At 39.7% G+C, this 22013-nt stretch overlaps 1 protein-coding gene across 1 annotated transcript in view; it reads right to left on the minus strand.

The window, feature by feature from the left end:
• Window positions 1-21309, minus strand: part of APOOL (apolipoprotein O like) — a 155178-nt gene extending 133869 nt beyond the window's left edge. The window contains exon 1 of the mRNA XM_044235131.1: window positions 21235-21309. Within this exon, the coding sequence (XP_044091066.1) occupies window positions 21235-21279 (45 nt within the window). The 5' untranslated portion in view covers window positions 21280-21309. The remainder of the gene's footprint in view (window positions 1-21234) is intronic.
• Window positions 21310-22013: the final 704 nt, after the last annotated feature.

A 22013-nucleotide genomic window follows, 5' to 3' on the forward strand; every position in this document is an offset into this window, starting at 1 on the left:
TGGATAGTCCCTTTAAAGATTATGTAGTGTCCTTCTGTATCTCTGACTACAGTCTTTAGTTTAAAATCTAATTTATCTGATATGAAAATCGCTACCCCAGCCTTCTTTTGAGGCCCCTTGGCATGAAAGATGCTTCTCCATCCCTTCACTTCAGTCTGGGTGTATCTTTAGGTTCAAAATGGGTCTCTTGCAGACAACATATGGATGGGTCCTTTCTTTTTATCCAATCTGCATCCCTGTGCCATTTTATGGGCGCATTTAGGCCATTCTCATTGAGAGTGATTATTGATAGATACGTTTTTATTGACATCATGTTACCTTTGAAGTCCTTCTTCTGTAGACTGACTCTATATTTCTGTTCAATGTTATTCTCGGGATTTTTCCTCTTTTTTTTCAAAGATTTTATTTGTTTATTTGACAGAGATCACAAGTAGACAGAGAGGCAGGCAGAGAGTGAGAGGGAACCAGGCTCCCTGCTGAGCCCGACGCAGGACGCAATCCCAGGACCCTGAGATCATGACCTGAGCCGAAGGCAGCACCTGAACCCACTGAGCTACCCAGGTGCCCAAGATTTTTCCTCTTTTATAGAACCCCCCCTTAATATTTCCTGCAGTGTCAGCTTGGTGGTTGCATAGTCTTTTAAGCCTTGCTGGTCTTGGAACCTCTTTATCTCTCCATCCATTTTGAATGTCAGTCTTGCTGGGTAAATTATTCTTGGCTGCATGTTCTTCTCATTTATTGCCCTGAATATATCCTGCCAGCCCTTTCTGGCTTGCCAGGTCTCTGTGGACAGATCTGACGTTATTCTGTTGGGCTTTCCTCTGTAAGTTAGGAGCCTCTTTGTCCTAGCGGCTTTCAAGAGATTATACCTACAATTATGACTCCTCAATTTGACTATCAGGTGTCATGAAGTTTTTTGGAATGTATAATCTTGGGTGGAGACCGTTCAACCTCTAGTACACGAATGCTCATTCCATTCACAAGATTGGGAAAATTTTCATGAAGAACTTGTTCCACTATATCTTCTAGACTTCTTTCTTTCTCCTCCCCTTCAGGGATTCCAATAGTTTTGACGTTGGAACGTTTCATGGCATCATTTATTTCCCTGACTCTGTTTTCGTGGTTTCTAAGCTGTTTGTTCCAGGCTTCCTCGTGATCCTTTCTCTCTGTTTTTCCTCCAGATCACTAATTCTATCTTCTGTCTCAGTTACCCTAGCTTTGAGAGAATTTAGATTAGATTGGAACTCATTTAAAGTATTATGAACCTCCTTCCTGGTAGCTTTAAGCTCTGCCTTACATTGTGAACATTATCTCTCATCGCTTTCAGCTTGGCCCTAATCAATTCTGTTTGGTCATCCATGGCTTTCTCCAACCTAGCTATTGACTGAATAATTGTTAGCCTGAATTCTCTTTCCAACATATTGTTTATGTTGATAGCCGTTTGCTCTGTTGCAGAAGGCCTATCCTCTGTATTTTTCTCTGTTGGACATTCCTCCCCCTAGTCATTTTGGTGAGAGACCACTGAACAGATGTAGCTGGATGTTTTGATCGTGGTGCAGTCAAGGTGCACCCTGGAACACTTCTGAGCAATCAGGATTCCCCACCCAAACGAAAGACAAAAGAAAAGAAAAAGAAAAAAAGAGAGAGAGAGAGAGAGAGAGGAAAGAAAGGGAAGATGAAAGAGAAGGTTCAGCCCACATGGGCCCCAAGGTAAGATTTATGAAGTAGACAAACAGAAACAGACTAAGAAAAAGACTGATAAAAGTATATGACAAGAGATAAATATATATATATGCAAATAAAGGAAGAACCTCGTCAAAAAGAACCCCAAGTGTAAGATTTATATACAATCAGGACAAACACAAAAACACAGAAACAGTGGTGTAAGAAAAAGATGGGAGAGTGGTTATAAATTCTCAGTGTGGGCGAGGAAGTTTGTTTTGATTCTTCCTAGATGTATCTTGATATCTTTGTAAAGGATTCAACTTTCCTAAGATAAAGGGGGATTAAAAATTGGTTTACCTATAGGGGTAGTATTGATTGGGGAAAGGGAATTACATTGAAGTTTAACTCTATATGAATATTAGAAAATAAAAATAAAAGGAATAACCTAAACTAAAATTTAAAAAAAAAGAAATTCAAAAAATAGAAATGCAAAAGAAAAACATAGGTGTATGTATCAAAACGTTCAGGTTAGGAGATTATTATGGAATTTGATGTTCTGGACAGCTCACTGTGATGGTAAATAGGTTAAAGAAATTATCTATATATAAAAAAAATGAACCAGAATAGTGGGAACAAGTAAAGAATAAAAGTTTTCCTATGAAGTAGTTGTGGTTGTTCTCTTGTCATCTTTTTTTTTTTTTTTTCCTTTCTTGTTTTCTTTTCTGGGGAAGGGGCCTGCCACATGGGTTTTCAGTCAATGATGTTCCCTGAGTTAAGTCCTCCCCCCCCCAAGGGGGTGGGCTCTGAGGAAACTGGTTTTTTTCAGGCTTTTGTTCTCTGGAGGTTTTTACATTTGTTCACTTTTTATTTCTCTCACCTTGACCGCTTTTGATGGTTTTATAATTTTAGAGAAAAACTAACTGCACCCTGACCTCCCTCTCAGAGAGAAGCCTCAGTCTGGCTGCAGAACCCAAATAAGTTCCCCCTTGGCCACTGGCAGAGCAGGTTCTGAGTTGTGGTCCCTGGGGATGCAGGATCTTTTGTGGGTACCCAAAGCCACGGCAGTGGCGGCTGTCTGGGCAGTTCCAGACCGCCAGAGAGGTTCCAAGCAGCAATCTCACACTGAGATTTTCCCGCTGGCCCAGGCTGGGAGTGCCAGGTCTTTCTGGGTCTAAGAGCACCCGGCTTGTGCACTCCTCTTTCAGGGGAGGCTGTGGTTCGCGCGTGGGTCTCAGGCTCTGAGAACGGGGCGCAGGTCCTTAAGCACCAGGCTGGGCCTTCGCGCACCTCTCTGGGGGGAGAGTTTGGTGCCCGCGTCTTAGGCTCTGAAACAATGGCGTGTATCAAAGGGCGCCGGCTGGGCCTTTGTACCTCTCTCAGGGGAGGATGAGGGGCACGCGCATCTCAGGCTCTATAGCATGGCTTGCGCATTCTGCCGTCCGGCGTGGCTCCCATCCCCTCACAGGAGCCGGACCCCACGCATTCTCGGGCGCACGGGCGGCTTAGGGACCAAGACCTGGTTTCTCCGCCACACTCTCTCTGGCCCAGTGCCAGGGGAGGCTGTCCTAGGACCAGGGACTTAAGCCCCTGTCCCTAGCCACCCCGATTCCCACAATTTCCCCCCGCGATCCTTTGCTCTTTTGGGGTGCTTTCAACCAGTCTCCAAGTTAATGCTGGTCCCCAGATGCAGGGCACTCTCGCTCGTATTGGGGGTATTACTTTCCATCCGGTCGCCTCTGGTGGCTCCCTCCCCCTTTTGTTTATCTTCTGATATCAGTCCGCCGTTCCCACTCTGCTTTACCTGCCCACTGGCATCTTCTGCCCTGTAGAGATCCAGACGTGTATAATTCTGATCTCAGGCTGATTTCATGGGTGATCGGAGTTCTTTGGTAGGTAATCAGCTCACTTTAGGATACAGGTTGAAAAGGTGCCTCCTCCTACTTCCCTGCCATCTTGTCCCAACATGATTCTTTCTTACTGGAAACAGCATTCTACTTTGCACATGCCATGACAAAATTTCTCGGTCAAATTAATGTGGTGATTATCATATCAAATAAATGTTTTAAAATATACTTTATTTCTAAACTGATACATTTTTAGCTAGAATTATCAATGATACCTTGATTAAGGACTCCTTTACAGAAAAACACTCCTGTTTACTACCCTGCTTAAATATATACTCTTAAAAAGCCTCATTTTGTGGAGGTCAAAAGTTTGAGAAATGGAAGGAGTGGGAAATGTATGAAAGGAGTTTTTCTTTCAGTGTGTGGGGCTGTTATCTTTTAGGAGCTGTTCACAAGAAAAACTCAATACCATGTGGCTATTTATGACTCTAGATCACATGACCTGGGTGGGGAAGAGAAGGAAGTTATAGTCTTCCATCTTCCGTAAAGGAGAAAGTAGACTACCCATCTCCAATTTCTCCCATTTTTTGCTTTCTTCTCTTCATCTCTTTCTTCTAACCCTTTTTTTCTTTAGCAATTATATGTTCCAACTGATCTTAAAGTTTTATTTTACCTTCCTATTTTTTTCCTTCTTTTCCCCTTTCCTTTCTTTGTAGACCTCAAGTGCTAATAGCATCATTAGCAGGGAGGGGAGAACTGTGGATGACTCTATCAGTACTACTTTTTCTGGGTGATTTTTGTTATCTATGAACCTAATGTACAAATACTCCTGAGGTAAACAAACATGGGGCCTAACTATATAATTGATGAAGTTAAGCCTCTTCTGAAGTATCAGATAGGAGATGGAAGGCAAACTGGCTTGAAAAATCAACCACTGCTCCTGAATAAACTAATGATTATTGGATCATTATGGATAAAATGGATATTGGATAAAATGGCAAAAGAAAGACTGGTTTCAAAATACAAGGCATTGTCTCAGGCATATTACCATCTTTGTACTAGAATTCTAGTATCAAAATGCAAAGTGACCTTAAAAGTCTTCTGGTCCAACCATTTCTCTCATTATGAATTCTTCCAATTTACATGAACCCCTTCAGTAATGGGAAACTCCACTGACAGATCATTTCATCTTCATACAGCTCTATGAAAAATTTCATCCAGAGACAAAACTGAAATACATGTCCATATATTTTCACTGGTTCTGGCTCCACTCCTTTGGGTCATACAGGACTCATCCAGCCATACTTGCCCATGAAAGCATATTTTGATTCCCTTTTAAGTGACTTCTGGAATGTACCCTTGTGTCTCCTGTACTACTTTCTAAGGGTAATAACATTTCTGATAATGGCAAATGCTACTGAACTCATCTTCTGCTCTAACAGAAATACTGCTGTACTTATTTCTGACTGAAAGTAAAACCAGAAAAGGTGCTAATGTAGCATTGTGTAGCCATAGCCCAAGAGCTACTTCTTGACAGTAATGTAAAAGTCTTACATGAAGGTACAGTTTGAACCAGTTGAGTCACTAACAAAAATTTGTATGTATCATGGTGCTTATTTTCTTCAAAAAATAATGAGTGGGTGAATCACTTCTAAGAGAATAATCTATCATTAAATCTACAGAGAATAGCAGTCTCCCAGTTATGCCATTTTTCATTATTCTGCTACATGAAAAGCAGATAATTCACTGAAATAGAAAATTTTAAAACGCTGCCTATATTTTCTCGCAAAATTCTTGAAAAATATAGTGGTACTAAAGAACAAATAAACTACAAAAATATACCTATACAATTTGGTCCTTCCACAATTGCATATCAAACAGTGTACTTCAAACGAATGAAATGCTAGTTGAGAGAGAAGATGATGGTGGAATAGGAGAACCCCAGGCTCATCCTGTCCCACAAACAAAGCTAGATAACTATCAAATCATTCTAAATGCCCCAGAAACCTATCAGGAGACTGGCAGAATGAATTCTACCACTAAAGGGAGAGAAGAAATTACACTGAAGAAGGTAGGAAGTGTGGACACATGGTTAAGGGGAGAAACGAGCTGTGAGTCCTGCAGAGGAGAGGGAGGACACCTGGGACACACACTGGGAGATTATTCACTCTTCTTGGAGCACATCCCTGAGAGGTAGCATTCGCAGAGATGCCTCTTCCAGGATAAAGGAGCTGCATGGAGTCATTTCCCTTCCCTGCCCCTCAGCATAACTAAAAAGCCACTTTCAGAAAGCAGATGAGTCCCAATACTGGCAGCCTAACCGGCTTACACCAAGTCCCACACCTCTGTGTTCTGGTGTGGAAACCCTTCTGGGTTAGCCTTCTTCAGTCCCAGCATGGCAAGCGCCTTCCCCCAGAAGACCATTCGGACCCTGAGGCCTAGAGTTTAAAAGGCAGCAGATTTGGCTGGAACACAGCCCAAGGGGCAATGCCCTGCTCCTGAAAGTAAGGCAGGTAAACAACCCAAAGGCAAACAGTGTAGAAACCAATCTGAAAAAAGCCTAGAACACACAGTGCAGAGATTATATGCTCTTCTCAGAGTGCTTCATGGAGAACAGCAAGCACCCAGAGCCCTCTGCAGAGAAACAGGAGCTGGCTGGCTTCATTTCCCTGATCTGCCCCTCAGCATAAACACAGAGCCACCTGTAGCAAACACCACAGCACCTCCACTGGCTGCTTAACCTGGTTACAAGTCCCATACCCCTACACTCTGGCAGTACTGCCCTTCTCAGCCAAGTCTGCCTCAGTACCAACACGACAGGCCCCTTTGCCAGAAGACCAGAAAAAAACCCTGCCCAAAATAAGTGTCCAGCCCAGACAGCTCTGCAGGGCTTCAGTTCTAGTGGAAGCAGTATCAGGTCTCATTTAAAGAGCAAACTGGAGCACACCTAGTTAAAACTTTCCACATTCTGGCTAAGGACTAAACACTGCCCACTGGAAGCTAAGAAAGCCTCTGCAGCTGATGGCCTGAAGAACAGAACAGGCAAAGGACAACAGCAGAGCACACACAGCACAGACTAAAGACACTCCCTGAAGTAGAAAGCCCTGAACATTATATAACATCTTCTTCATGAAGCCATTACTTCCAGGAGCAGGAAACAAAATGGGCTTTTCTAAAACACAGAAGAAGGCAGAGACTTAGAAAAAATGTCAAGATGGAGGAATTCATCCCAAATGAAAGAACAAGCTAAAGTCACCACCAGAGATCTAACCAAACCAATATAAGTAGCATGCCTGATGGAAATTTAAACTAACAATCATAAGGATACTTGCTGAGGCTGAGATGAGAATGGAAGATGTTAGGGAGGCCCTTACCACAGACATAAAAGAATTTAAAAAGTCAGAAATGGAAAATGGGAGATGCCTGAATGGCACAGTTGGTTAAGCATCCAGTCTTGATTTCAGCTCAGGTCTTGATTTCAGGATCAAGATTTCAAGCCCCACATTGGGCTCCACACCCAGCATAAAAGAAAACATTAAAAAAAAGAAATGAAAAATACAATAACTGAGATTGGACACAGACTTGATGCAATGAACAGCAGGCTGGAAAAAAAGAGAGGATGGAATAAGTAACCTAGAAGACAAAATAATGGAAAATAATGATACTAAACAAAAGAGAAAACTATGGAACGTGAGAACAGACTTAAGGAACTCAAAGACTCCACTGAACTTAATAGCATTCATATTGTAAGAATCCCTGAAGAAGAGAGTGGGAAAAGGGGCAGAAAAATTTTTTGAAGGGATAACAGCTGAAAACTTCCCTAATCTTGGGAAGGAAACAGACATCCAGACCTAGGAGGCACTGAGAACTCCCATCACAATCAACAAAAGCAGGCCCAAATCAAGACATATTGTAATTAAATTTGTAAAATATAGTGATAAAAAAAATCATAAAACCAGCAAGACAAACACAAGAGAAGACTCATTAAGCTAGCTGGAGATTTTTCAACACAATGTTGCAAGTCAGAAGGGAATAGCATGACATTCAAGGTGCTGAATGGAAAAAAATCTTCACCCAAGAATATTCTACCAGGCAAGGCTATTATTCAGAACAGAAAGGCAAATAAAGAGTTTTCCAAACAAAAACTAACGAAGTTCCTCACCACTAAACCATCCCTGCAAGAAATAGTAACGGTGACTCTGAGTAGAAAAATCTCCAGAAACAATGACAAAATAAGTAATAAAATGGCACTATATACATATCTATCAATAATTCTTCGGAATGTAAATGGACTAAATGCTCCAAGCAAAATACATGGGGTGTAAGAATGTATTAAAAAACAAACAAACAAACAAACAAAAACGAGTCCCAGGTGCTGGGTGGCTCAGTCAGTTAAGTGACTGACTCTTGATTTCAACTTAGGTTGTGATCTCAGTGTGGTGAGATCAAGCCCCAGCTCAGGCTCTGCACTCAGCACAGAGTCTGAGATTTTTCTCTCCTTCCTTCTGTCCCTCCCCCAACAGACACACACAAGCATTCACTCTCTCTGTCAAAAAAAAAAATCTTAAACAAAACAAGACCCAAGTATATACTGCCTACAAGAGATTTATTATAAACTGAAAGACACATGCACATTGAAAGTGAGGGGAGGGAGAAACATTTATCATACAAATGGAAGTCACAAGAAAGCCAGAGTACCAATACTTATATTGGAAAACTATACTTTAAACAAAAGACTGTAACAGGAGATGAAGAAGAGCACTATACCATAATAAGGGGACAAGCCAACAAGAATATCTAACAACTATAATTATTTATGCACCCAATAAGGGAGCAGCCAAATATATAAAACAATTAATAAATTTAAAGAAACTCATTGATAATACAGTAATGGCAGGGGATTTTAAACTCCACTTACGCCAATGGACAGATCATCTAGGTATACAGTCAACAAGGAAACAGCTGCTATGAATGACACACAGGACCACATGGACTTAACAGTCTATTCAGAACATTCCATTCTAAAAAAGCAGAATACACATTCTTTTCAAGTTCACATGGCACACTCTCCACAAAAGAGCATATACTAGGTCACAAATCATTCCTTAACAAATACAAAAAGATTGAGATCAGACCAAGCATCTTTTGTGACAACAATGCTATGGAACTTGAAGTCAACCACAAGAAAATATTCGGAAAGACCATAAATACATGGAGGTTAAAGAACATCCTACTAAACAATGAATGGGTCAACCAGCAAATCAAGGAAATTTTTAAAAAATCATGAAAATAAATGAAAAGAAAAACTCAACAGTCCAAAAACCTTCGGGATGCAGCAAAAGCAGCCCTAACAGGGAAGTATATAGCAATTCATGCCTATGTTAAGAAGCAAGAAAAATCTCAAATACACAACATAACCTTACACCTAAAGGAGTTAGAAAAGGAACAAAGCCTAAAGCCAGCAAAAGGAAGAAAATAATGAAAATCAGAGCAGAAAAAAATAATACAGAAACTTAAAAAATAAAAAGAAGAATAGATCAGTGAAACCAGGAGCTGGGCTTTTGAAAAAAAAAATCAGTAAAATTAATAAACCTTAGCCAGACTGAACAAAAACAAAAGAACATGGACCCATTTAAATAAAACTACAATCAAGAGAGGAAAAATAACAACCAACACCACAGAAGTATAAAAAATTATAATAGAATATTATGAAAAATTATACACCAACAAATTGAATAATCTGGAAGAAATAAATATATTCCTAGAAAGATTTAAATTACCAAAACTGAAAAAGGAAGAAACAGAAAACTTGAAAAGGCTGATAATCAGCAAAGAAATAGAATCAGTAATCAAAAATCTCCCACCAAATACAAAATTCAGGGCCACATGGCTTTAAAGGCAAATTCTACCAAACATGTAAAGAAGAGTTAATACCCATTCTTTTCAAAATATTCCAAAAGACAGAAAAAGCAGGAAAACTTCCAAATTCCTTCTACGATACCAGCATTACTCTGATACCAAAACCAGATAAAGACATACAATAAAGGATAAGAAAGGTTAAGAACCATACAATCTGTTCAACAAATGCAGAAAAAGCATTTGGCAAAGTACAACATCCATTCATAATAAAAACTCTCAACAAAGTAGGGTTAGAAAGAATGTACATCAACATAATAAAGGCCATATATTAAACAAAAACCCACAGCTGATACCCACAATAGGGGAAAACTGAGAGCTTTTCCTACAAGGTCAGGAACAAGACAAGGATGTCCACTCTCATCACTATTTTTTTAAAAGATTTTATTTATTTATTTGACAGACAGAGATCGCAAGTGGGCAGAAAGGCAGGCAGAGGAGTGGAGGAAGCAGGCTCCCTGCTGAGCAGAGACTCCCAATGCGGGGCTCGATCCCAGGACCCTAAGATCATGACCTGAGCCAAAGGCAGAGACTTAACCCACTGAGCCACCCAGGTGCCCATCATTGCTATTTTTTAAACATAGTACCAGCCACAGCAATCAGACAACAAAAAGAAATAAAAGCATCCAAATCAGCAAGGAAGAAGTCAAACTTCCAGTATTTGCACATGACACGATACTCTATACAGAAAACCTTCAAGAATCCACCAAAAAATTACTAGAACTGATACATTAATTCCGTAAAGTCACAGGATACAAAATCAATGCACAGAAAACTGTTGCATTTCTATACACCAATAATGAAGCAGCAGAAACAGAAATCAAGGAATCAATCCCATTTACAATTGCAAAAAAAGTAAGATACCTAAGAATACATTTAAACAAAGAGGTGAAAGACCTGTATTCTCAAAACTATACAATATTCATGAAAGAAATCAAAGAGGAAACGAAGTAATGGAAAGACATGCCATGCTCATGGATTGGAAGAACAAATACTGTTAAAATGTCTATATTACCCAAAGGAATCTACACATTTAATGAAATCCCTCATCAAAATATCATCAGTATTTTTCACAGAGCTAGAACAAACAATTCTAAGATTTGTGTGGAACCAGAAAAGACCCTGAATAGCCAAAGCAACCTTGAAAAGGAAAAGCAAAGCTGGAGACCTCACAATTCCAGACTCCACGTTACATTACAAAGCTGTAGTGATCAAAACAGTATGATACTGGTACAAAAACAGATACATAGGTCAATGGAACATAACAGAAAACCCATAAATGAACCCACAACCATCTGGTCAATTAATCTTGGTCAAAAGAGGAAGCAGTATCTACTGGGAAAAAGACAATCTCTTCAATAAATGGTGTTGGGAAAACTGGACAGCAACATGCAAAAGAATGAAGTTGAACAAATTTTTTTTGCCATACACAAAAATAAATTCAAAATGGATAAAAGACCTAAATGTGAGACACAAAACCACCAAAATCCTAGAGAAGAACATACATAGTAAACTCTTTGACATCAGCCTCAGCAACTTCTTATTAGATAATTCTCTTTTTTTTTAAAGATTTTATTTATTTATTTGACAGAGAGAAATCACAAGTAGATGGAGAGGCAGGCAGAGAGAGAGAGGGAAGCAGGCTCCCTGCTTAGCAGAGAGCCTGATGCGGGACTCGATCCCAGGACCCTGAGATCATGACCTGAGCCAAAGGCAGCGGCTTAACCCACTGAGCCACCCAGGCGCCCCTAGATAATTCTCTTGAGGCAAGGGAAACAAAAGCAAAAACAAACTACTAGGATTTTATCAAGACAAAAAGCTTCTACACAGCAAGGGAAATAATGAACCAAACTAAAAGGCCACCTATGGAATAGGAGGAGATACTTGCAAATAACATAACTGATAGAGGGTTAGCATCCAAAAAATATAATGAACTTATAAAACTCAACACCAAAAACCAAATAATCTAATTAGAAATGGGCATGAATAGACATTTTTCCAAAGATATACAAAAGGTCAACAGATACATGAAAAGATGTTCAACATAATTCATCATTAGGGAAATACAAATCGAAACTACAATGAGATATCACCTCTCAACACTGAGAATGGCTAAAATCAACAGCACAAGAAACAAGTACTGGAGAGGGGATAAAGGGGAACCCTCTTGCAGCACTGATGGGAATCCAAACTGGCGAAGCCACTCAGGAAAATAGCACAGTGCTTTCTCAAAAAATTAAAAATAGAATTATCCTACAATCTAGCAATTTGTACTATTAGGGATTTACCCAAAAATACGTGTTGTGAAGAGCACTTGGGTGTTATATGCAACTAATGAATCGTGAACACTACTTTAGAAACTTATGATGTACTACATGCTGGCTATCTGAACATAACTTAAAAAAATACTAATTCAAAGGGAGACATGCACCCCAATGTTTACAGAAGCATTATCTAGAACAGCCCATTAAGAAAACAGCCCAAATGCCCATCAACTAATGGATGAAGAAGTGGTATGTATATACATAAACATACACACATGCACACACAACAGAATATTACTGGAATATTACTCGGCCATAAAAACGAATGAGATCTTGCCCTTTGAAAAGACATGGGTGGAGCTAGAGAGTATTATGCTAAGTGAAATAAGTCAGTCAGAGAAAGACAAATACCATTATGATTTCACTCATATGTGGATTTTAAGAAACAAAACAAAGAGCATAAAGGGAAAAAAAAGAAAGGCAAACCAAAAAACAAACTCTTAACTATAGAGAACAAACTAATGGTTACCAGAGGGGATGTGGGTAAGGGGATAGGTTAAATAGATGATCGTGATTAAGGATTGCAAATGTTTTGATGAGCACCAGGTTTTGTATGGAAGTAATGAATCACTATATTGTACACCTGAAACTAATATTATACTGTATGTTAAGTGTAATATAAATAAAAATTTGAAAAGACAAAAAAATAAAATACCTGTGAAAAAAATCTATAGGCCTAAGACAGCAACAAACTACAAAGCCTTTAGTGTCTCAATACTTGAAGGTTTAAGACTCTATTACACCTTAATTACACTCTTTATCAGTAGGGTTCATAGATCAGTGAAAAATGATACTCTCATTCCTACTGTACCAGAATTTTACCTCCTTCAATCAGGGTTATTCTCTTTTTTTTTAAGATTTATTTATTTGAGAGACAGAGAGAGCATGCAAGTGAGTGTGGTGGGGGAGGGGCAGATGGAGAGGAAATCTCCAATAGACTCCCTGCTGAGCACAGAGCCTGACATGGGACTCAATACCACAACCCTGAGATTATGACCTGAGCTGAAATCAAGAGTCGATTCTTAATCAACTGATCCACCCAGGTGCCTGTAATTAGGGTGATTCTTACAGAAATCTTTCTTAAGTAATAAAACCTGTTCTAAGTTTCACATGACAGTTTTTGACTAAACAATCTCTGCAATAATCTCTCCATTCAAATTTTTTGTTTACTGCCTTGGGATTTGAATGATGAAGATAGCAAGAACATTTTATACATAAAGGATATGGTGACCAAAAAAGCATGTTACGTTTTATACTTTTTTAAAGATTATTTATCATTAAAAGTATCATGAATATGCAGCAAGAGCCTGAAAGAAATCAAAATAAGTCTAAGAAGAAACAAGTCTATATATAAATGTTCATTTCAATAAATAACTGATCACATTAACACAAAAAATTTCTATTGTACTTGCTTGAGACTACTGATACTAAAAAGAAACAGGTTATCAATCCACTAGCCTGAACAAGGTGTGACTTAAATTGGAATCTAAAGGTCAGAAAATAATGGCATTATAATAAGTGCGGGGAATATATTCTTTTAAACACTAAGAATAAGAGGAGCTAGGAATTACTGGGTGTTTGCAATAACTCATGCATAGTGCTGGACACATAATATACTATTTATTAGTATTTCCTAGTATAATACCCAACTTTTGTATCAACATGGATGAGACTGGAAGAGATTATGCTGAGTGAAATAAGTCAAGCAGAGAGGATCAGTTATCACATGGTTTCGCTTACTTGTGGAGCATAAGGAATAACACAGAGGACATGGGGAGATGAAGAGAAGAAGTAAGGGAAAATTGAAGGGGGAGACGAACCATGAGACTGTGGACTCTGAGAAACAAACTGAGGGTTTTGGAGAGGCGTGGAGTAGGAGGTTGGATGAGCCTGGTGGTGGGTACTAAGGAGGGCACATATTGCATGGAGCCCTGGGTGTGGTGCATAAACCATGAATTCTGGAACACTGAAAAGGAAAAAAAAAACCCTTATTTCAGATAAGAAAACTGAGGTTTCGACAGGTTAAGTGAGTTGCTCAAAGTCATACAGCTAGTCTTCGGTCTAGCAGCAAAACTCACATGGGTCCAAGCAGATCTACATATTATAGTTTATAACAGCATTATTTGTAATAGAAAAAAGTGACCACAGTATCCATTAAGAGAATGGAGAGATAAATATACTATATTCATGTAAAAGAATACTATGCACAATGAAAATAAATGAACTATAGCTACACATGTAAACATTATGTACCACAAACAGTGCTACTGCAGAAGAATAGATGCCACATAAATACAATTTATATGAAAAAAGCACACAAAACAACAGTGTATAAAGTTTAGGAATACATGCATATACAGTAAAAGTCTAAAAACATGCATAGCAATTATTAAATAAGTCAGGAAAGTAGCTATGGGGGGTTTCAGGAAGCAAGGGGTACACAGAGTTGGAGGGATACACAGGAGGTTCCACCTACATTTACAGTGTTCATTAATGTCTTTCTGATAACTGTAATATTTTACATTAAATTTAAAAAATCATAAATCATTTTGGATTTATCTCAATGGCTCTCTACTACCTTTAAAATAAAATTCCAACATATCCTAGCACTCAAACACTCCACCATCTTGCTGCTTTTTATCCTTGAGGAGCCCCTTTCCCACTTTAAATTACAAGATGTTAATAACTTAGCTCTTAACAGTAATTCCAAATATATTCTACCATATTTCAACAACTTTACTACTTACTTCTGGGAGGTATTCAAAAGTACATTTATACCAGAAAGACCATGAACCCCAAAAGTGTATCCATCCATTGCCATGGCCCCTCTAAGAAGCTTCAGAGCATCTGACAATTATAGTGTTCCCTCCTATGATTCCTAACATCGGTTGCTATGCTTTGAACTACAGGACTAATGCCTTGGCCAAAACTGACTAGACTAGGGACTGGTAGCTGAGCCAAAGACAGCCAACTAGATGCTGTCTTATAAAGGGGCCTGATGTGCAATTTCTGCCCAAGAGGGGTACTTTGTAATGGTTAGTGTCTAGCCGACCCAATCAAATCCTTTCCCTAGAAAAGTCTGGATATAAAACATGTAGAGTTAGCAGAAACAGAACAGTCCAGTCGTGAGACTGGTAATACCAGACTTGCTATGATATTCTGAATGGTTCTTCTTGAGGTTTGTTTAGCTCGTGAAACACCTTCCCAAGCTTTGTTGCTAAACTACGCATCCAAAACAAGATGGGATCAGGAGGGAGACGAACCATAAGAGACTCTTAATCTCATAAAACAAACTGAGGGTTGCTGGGGGATGGGGTGAGGTAGGGAGAGGGTGGTTAGGTTATGGACATCGGGGAGGGTATGTGATATGGTGAGTCCTGTGAAAGGTGTAAGCCTGACAATTCGCAGACCTGTACCCCTGGGGCACATAATACATTATATGTTAATAAAATATTTTTTAAAAAACACTACTTAAGATAACTTGAACATGCCTCTGTTCTCCATAACCTTAGGACACAAGACAAGCAATATTTTATTTCCATATTCAATGAGGTTCACAGAATACCTAACCACCACCTGTGAGGATGGTGTTACAGGAAATAGTCAGTCACATGGGTGTGGGAGGAGGCAACGCACACATCATTTTCACTTTACGGCATAAAGTGATATCCTGGAACCTATACCAAACATCGTTAAATAGGTTAAGGGTTTCAAAGCGTAACTTTCAAAGCTGTACTGAAAATAAACATGTTCAACAATGCTGAATGGAAATAGGAACACTGATTTGGCTAGACATAACCACCAGTCTTCCAACCTAACAAATTTCACTTTGTAAGGTTCCAACTATTTTTTGGTATAACTTACATGAAACAAGGAAAGGAAAGACAAGGACTAAAGTTGACAGAAAGGAATATACAGCTGGTATTATCAAGGATTTTGAAACCATAAATCCTGTGAGGTCCATGTTCCTCCCCATACCAATCATCCTTGGCCAAAGCCCCAAAATATAATCCCAGTGATGTATTATCTCCTGTATTCTAATTTCTACAGTGCTCTGTATTTTCTCTACACTGACCAAACTTCCTGCTATTCCTCATAACTCCAAAAGTCCTTGCATTGTGTCTACCCTCCCCTCTCCTTGCCTGAAATGAAACATGATTGTCCTCTGAGGTCTCTACTTCCCTTATAATCCTCAAGAGAAGGCTAATCAAAGCATCTCAGGGAAAGGAGGTAGTTTTCTTCTTCCTGATATCCAATGCTACTTCTAAGCTGTTACTTCTTCACCCTTAAGTAGAAATCTCTGGTCCTATTAGTGAGGAAGTAGAACAACTAGAACTCTCATGAATGGAATGCAAATTGGTACAACCACTTAGAAAAACTATTTGGCAGTATCTACCAAAGAAAGCTGCATGCTCTAAGACCTGGCAATCCCACTCCTAGGCATGTACTCAGTAGAAATGCACACTTATGTGCACCAAAAAGACATACAGAAGAATATTCACAAGGTCATTATTTGTGTAATAGCTCAAAACTGAAGATAATTCAAATGTTCCTCAAGAGCTGGGCGGCTCAGTTGGTTAAGCAACTGCCTTCGGCTCAAGTCATGATCCTGGAGTCCCAGGATCGAGTCCCGAATTGGGCTCCCTGCTTGGCAGAGAGTCTCTGACCCTCCCCCTTCTCATGTGCGCTCTCTCTCTCTCTCTCTAATAAAAAAAAAATTGTTCCTCAAGAGTAGAAAGGATACATAAATTATGATACATTCATCCTCTAAAATGTCATATCGTAATGAAAATGAATTAGTGTCACAAGCATAATGCTTGAATCACAGAAACAAAACTTTGGATGAAAGAAGCCAGACACAGCAGAGTAAATATGGCATCGTTTCATTTATATGAAGTTCAAAAATAAGCAAAAATAATCTACAGTGGAGGATAATGATGTAGAGGAAATAGAAGGAAAGGCTCCTGAGCGGTTGGTAATGCTTTTTTTTTTAATTGGGTTCTGATTAAAAAAAATAATCATTTTATGAAAATTTACCAAGCTACTTATGACTCGTGTACTTTTACTGTATATATGCTATACTTCAATTTTTAAAAGTTCACATAAAAGAAATAAAACTAACACTGCTACTTTGAATTTGATACCATCTATTTATTCATTCTTAGTACTATCATCTACCTGCATCCTGGTCACTGCATCACATCAGAGGTTAGAATTCCGGTTAGCAGTTTTCTATACTCTAAATCCTGCTTTAACTAACAATGGCTTTAATATGCATGCGGACAAACCACCCGAAAGCCTCCCCTCACTCCTTGACTTTACCTCCATAGACCTTCATATTCATTCCACTGTGGCTATCCACTCCATGAGTACACCCGGAATTTACCACTACCCAGACTTGCTAATAGCTAAAATCATACATTCAACAAGCTTTTCTCCAACTACAACCTCCTGTTGCAGCTTTGTTTTTTTGTTTTGTTTTGTTTTGTTTTCTGCTCTACTCCTGTTGTCTGAGCTTACCTACATTCAAAAACTTTTCATGAGGGGCGCCTGGGTGGCTCAGTGGGTTGAGCAGCTGCCTTCGGCTCGGGTCATGATCTCAGGGTCCTGGGATCGAGTCCCGCATCGGGCTCTCTGCTCAGCAGGGAGCCTGCTTCCTCCTCTCTCTCTCACTGCCTGCCTCTCTGCCTACTTGTAATCTCTCTCTGTCAAATAAATAAATAAAATCTTTAAAAAAAAAAAAGAAAAAGAAAAACTTTTCATGAGAGTGAAATGATGTGCATCAACAGCTTGGCACAATGTCAGACACAAAGGAAGTGCTCAATAAATGGTAGCCATATTTTGTTTTCTTTTTTCTTTTTTTTTAAGATTTTATTTATTTCAGAGGGAGAGAATGAGCAGTTAGGTTACTCCCTAACCACTGAGTAGGGACTCTGATGCAGGGCTTGATCCTAGCACCCTGAGATCACGATCTGAGCCAAAAGCAGATGCTTAACCAAGTGAGCAACCCAAGTGCCCCCATATTTTGGTATTAAGTATTTTATTATAAACAAATTTTCTTTCAAAACTCACGTTTTCCTCAAATTCATTCAACCTCTAGCATGAAAGAAACTTGGCTTTTGTCTGACACTACCACAGTCTTCCCAATTGTTTTTTTGTTTTTTGAAGATTTATTTATTCATTTGAGAGAGTGAGAGAGGTGGGGAGGGGCAGAGGGAGAGAGAGAGAAATTTTAGCCAACTCTACACTCAGCACAGAGCCCCACATGAGACTCTGTCCCATGACCCTGAGATGAGGGCCTGAGCAAAAACTAAGTAAGAGTTAGAAGCTTAACTGACCCAGGTGCGTCTCCTCCCAATCCTTTTAAATGAAGGCCAGTCCTCAAATCCTTATTTCTAATTCAAGAAGTCAGGAGGAAAAATCAACATAGTCCTTATTCCTTGAGGCTAACTTCATGTCAGTGTTTCACTGTCATATCTGTGCAACAAGCTCTACTCCAAGATATATATAATCTTTTTGAGAGTTTTCTGCCAACTTTCAGGGTTCCTCTCTCTCTTACTCTGTTATTAAACTCTAGGACTTCAAAATGAACACGGATCACCCTCTTGGTACCTTGGCCTCACAAATGCTTCCTCAAACTTAAGCCTCGTAACTGGGACTCAGCTCATGTAATTGCAGATCCAGCTCTACTGCTTACTATCCTGTGACTGTGGGCAAGTTACTTAACCTTTCTAAGCTTCAGTTTCCTTACCTGTAAAATGCTGATAACAGAACTTACTCATAGGGCCACTGTAAAGCATGAGAAAATCAAGTAAAATGCTCAGCAAAATGCCTAGCATGGTAAATGTTTACTAACTTAATAGCTAGCTGTGATAACTATTATTATCTTTCCTCTATACCAATTTAAGATTTTATATATCAGGTGGGGAGCACAAGCAGGGAGAGCAGCAGGCAGAGTGAGAAGCAGGCTCCCTCCTGAGCAAGGAGCCTGGTGTGGGACTTGATCCCAGGGTCCTGGGATCATAACCTGAGTCGAAGGCAGAGGCCTCACAACTGAGCCACCCAGGTGTCCCACCTCTGTACTAGTTTTTGGCACATTTCCCCTCATCACCAAACCAGCTCAGGCCTCCTGACTTTGTTTTTCCAGTTTTATCAAGATACAATTGACAGTCTCCTGACTTTAAATGAAAAGACACCTTTTCTGGTATTTGTTACCTGTATCCCAAGATTTATTTCCTTCCTTTCACCACAACAATTTCCAAAGAGTAATATACCATTCCTTTCAAAAGCAAGGAGTAATGGAAGGATCATGGGCTTTGGAGCCAAACAGACCTGTATTTGAACCTGACTCTTCACTTAGCAGCTGTATAACCTGGAGCACACACTTTTTCTAAGCCTTTTTCATAAATAAAATAGGGATACTACCCTATTTCTTAGGGTCATCAAAAGGATTAAAATGAAATGAAATCTGTAGAGCAGCTGCCCAAAATAAGTGCTAAATTAAGGCCAGTTTCCCACCCCTTACCCGTTCCTTAACCCCTTACAATCCAGGTTCTCCCTCCACCACTTTATTTATACTGGTTCTTCTCACTTCAGCTCTTATTAGCATTATGATCGGGGCAATTTACTGGACTTCTCCCAATCTTAGAATTTCATTTGTAAAACAGTGATCAGAATAACTACAACATAAAGTTGTCTGGAGATTTAAGTGAAATGACATATGTAAAGTATTTTTGTATGGTGCCTGATCTTGTAGTAAGCACTTAATAAATGGTAGCTTCCAGTGACTTTTTAATGTCCAAATCCAAAGACTGTTCAACTCACTCCTCTAGGCTTCAGTGACAACACACTATTCTGGTTTGCTTTTTACCACTGACTGTTCCTGCTATCTCTGCACCTCCTCCACAAAGCCTTTCTTTATTCTCCTCAGCAAGGTTTGGGTTTTCTCTTTTGAACCCTCAGATCACTTTGTACTTCTCCCGAGGCAAGGCACTTCTATTGCTCTGAATCAGATACACTACTACTTCACTGCCTGGCATTTATTTCTTCCTGTAGCTTTTACTGAGTATCTAATGTAAGTCATACCTGTGCTAGGGATAGAAAAATTAATATCCTACTTACTGTCCTAAAGCAGCTTATAGGATGGTAGAACAGGCAAGCAAATAGTCTATTAGCTGAAGTGTGAAAAGTCCTAAGGTAAATGTATGCCCATAGTCTCCTGGAAGCACGAAAAACCAGTTAAATTACACTGGGGAAGTCAGGAACACTTGCCTGGAAAACGCATTTTGTACTTAGTATATGAGGAGGCAGTACACAAAGAGCTGTTAAACGAATGAATGGACTTCAACAGGCGCTAACTAGATGAGGGTGTTTCCCATCAGGTCCAAAGAAACAACAGGGGAAAAGGCTTGGAGTACAGATGTTAAAAGATTTCCTAAGAGAGAAGAGATGAAGCTTAAAAGCCAAGCCAGGGTTAGGTGTTTTAGACATACGAGTCTGCCCTGACCCCAGTGGGAAGATGACGGAGTGCCAATAAAGGTTTTTAAGCAGGAAAGGAGTATAATCAGATCTGCATTTTACTATGAGTACTCTGGCAGTTCAGGGAAAATGGATTCGCTGAGAGCTAGGCTAGAGACAGAGAGTCCAGTCAGAAGGCTGCTGTGATAACTGCGATAAATTCTGAGAACCAGAAATGCTGTAATGGAGAATGGTCAAACAAGATGGATACTGAGTCACCTCACATTTCAGCTGAACTGAACTACTCATATTTGTATCTTCCTCAAGCAGTGCACTGCACCCTTAAAACCCGCTACCAATACCCACCTGTAGATATCTGTCTATTACTATTACTGAAACCTACTTAGGGAACAGCAGTTAGCAGGCAGCTGAGTCACTTCCGGTACAAAGATTCCTAAGTAAAGGCATCTTTTCCCATTACGGAACTCAAAATAAAGTTGGGTTTATTAATCAAACCCGGGAAAGAACAATAGTGAATACAAACACCGCACACTGCGTAAAGACTATGAGACATCTCTATCCCAGTCTATTTCACCTCCAAATAACGTTTGAACAAAGTCTTTAAAGGGTCTTGAGACTCCGCCCTGTGCGCCCAGTCCAATGTCCAGGATTCTTTACTCGTTTCAGTTCGAGACCCACACATTGGCTGCCGCATGTCGCCAGGCCGGCCGTTTTTCACCCAGCCGTTCCCCAGTTTTCACCATGCCGCTGTATTAACAGTTAACTGCAGGGGACTGAGGAGACAGCACCGTCCCAAACTGAGGAAATCCAAGGGGGAGAGGTAGGTGTTTTGAGGGTTCAAACGTTTAAGACTCCCTGGCCTTGTCAATTCTCTCACAACCCCACCTCCACCTTGCCTCTTGCTGTGGGGCTCCCTTCTGAAGTTAGGAGGATCCCTTCGATAGTTACTAAAATGCTATCTGCACCCAGAAACTAAGGAAGGTTTGGGGTTTTTTTCTGAAACTTACCCTAACAGCCGCCATATCTGTGACCTTCTCCGCCAGAGTTCTCATATGGTGGGCAGAGAGGGACAAAACAGTTCAATTCGGCTCACCTCAGCAGCTCCGCCTGGTTACGTCCCTCTGCTGCTGGCTCCGCCCTTTCTCCACCCTCCTAGCACGGCTTTAGGAAGCTGCTATAAACCCCTTGTCCTCGCGACTGACGGTTCCCATCCTCCTCGATGAAGTTTTTCAAAATACTCTCCATAATCCAGTTGAAAGCTACTCTGAGTGCAGAAGTCTGCACTATTTTCACTGTTTCAGACATTATGTGATTTGTCTAGATAAAAATCCAAGTCCAGCTGCTTTACATAACTATATATTCGGGTCCAGGAAGATTCAACAAAGCTTTCTTAAAATTTAAAAGAGAAAGGAAAAGAGTTTTATTCAAGTTCAAGTTTAAAAAAGTTGCCTAGAAACACAATCTTCACAAAGAAAGGTGTGCTCTTGGGAAGGGACATTTGGTCCAGGGTTATATATGTTTTGTTTTGTTTTGTTCTGTTTTGTTTTTCATTTAAAAAAGTTACAAGTCATTCTGAGGAAGGACATTCCAGAAAGTTAAAGACTTTATCTTGGGTTTTTAATATGTGCAAGGCTTATGGAAACCTGGGAGATTTTTTTTTTCCTTTTTCTTATCTTTATGTTTGGAATGCTCCTTTTTTGTTATTTTTTTAATGAAGCATGTGTACAATATATGCCTGAGGCAGAAATAGAGTCCATGCTTGGAAGTTTTGCAGAATCATTTTGAC

The sequence above is a fragment of the Neovison vison genome, chromosome X (assembly GCF_020171115.1).
Source record: "Neovison vison isolate M4711 chromosome X, ASM_NN_V1, whole genome shotgun sequence".
NCBI classification, from domain to species: domain Eukaryota; kingdom Metazoa; phylum Chordata; class Mammalia; order Carnivora; family Mustelidae; genus Neogale; species Neogale vison.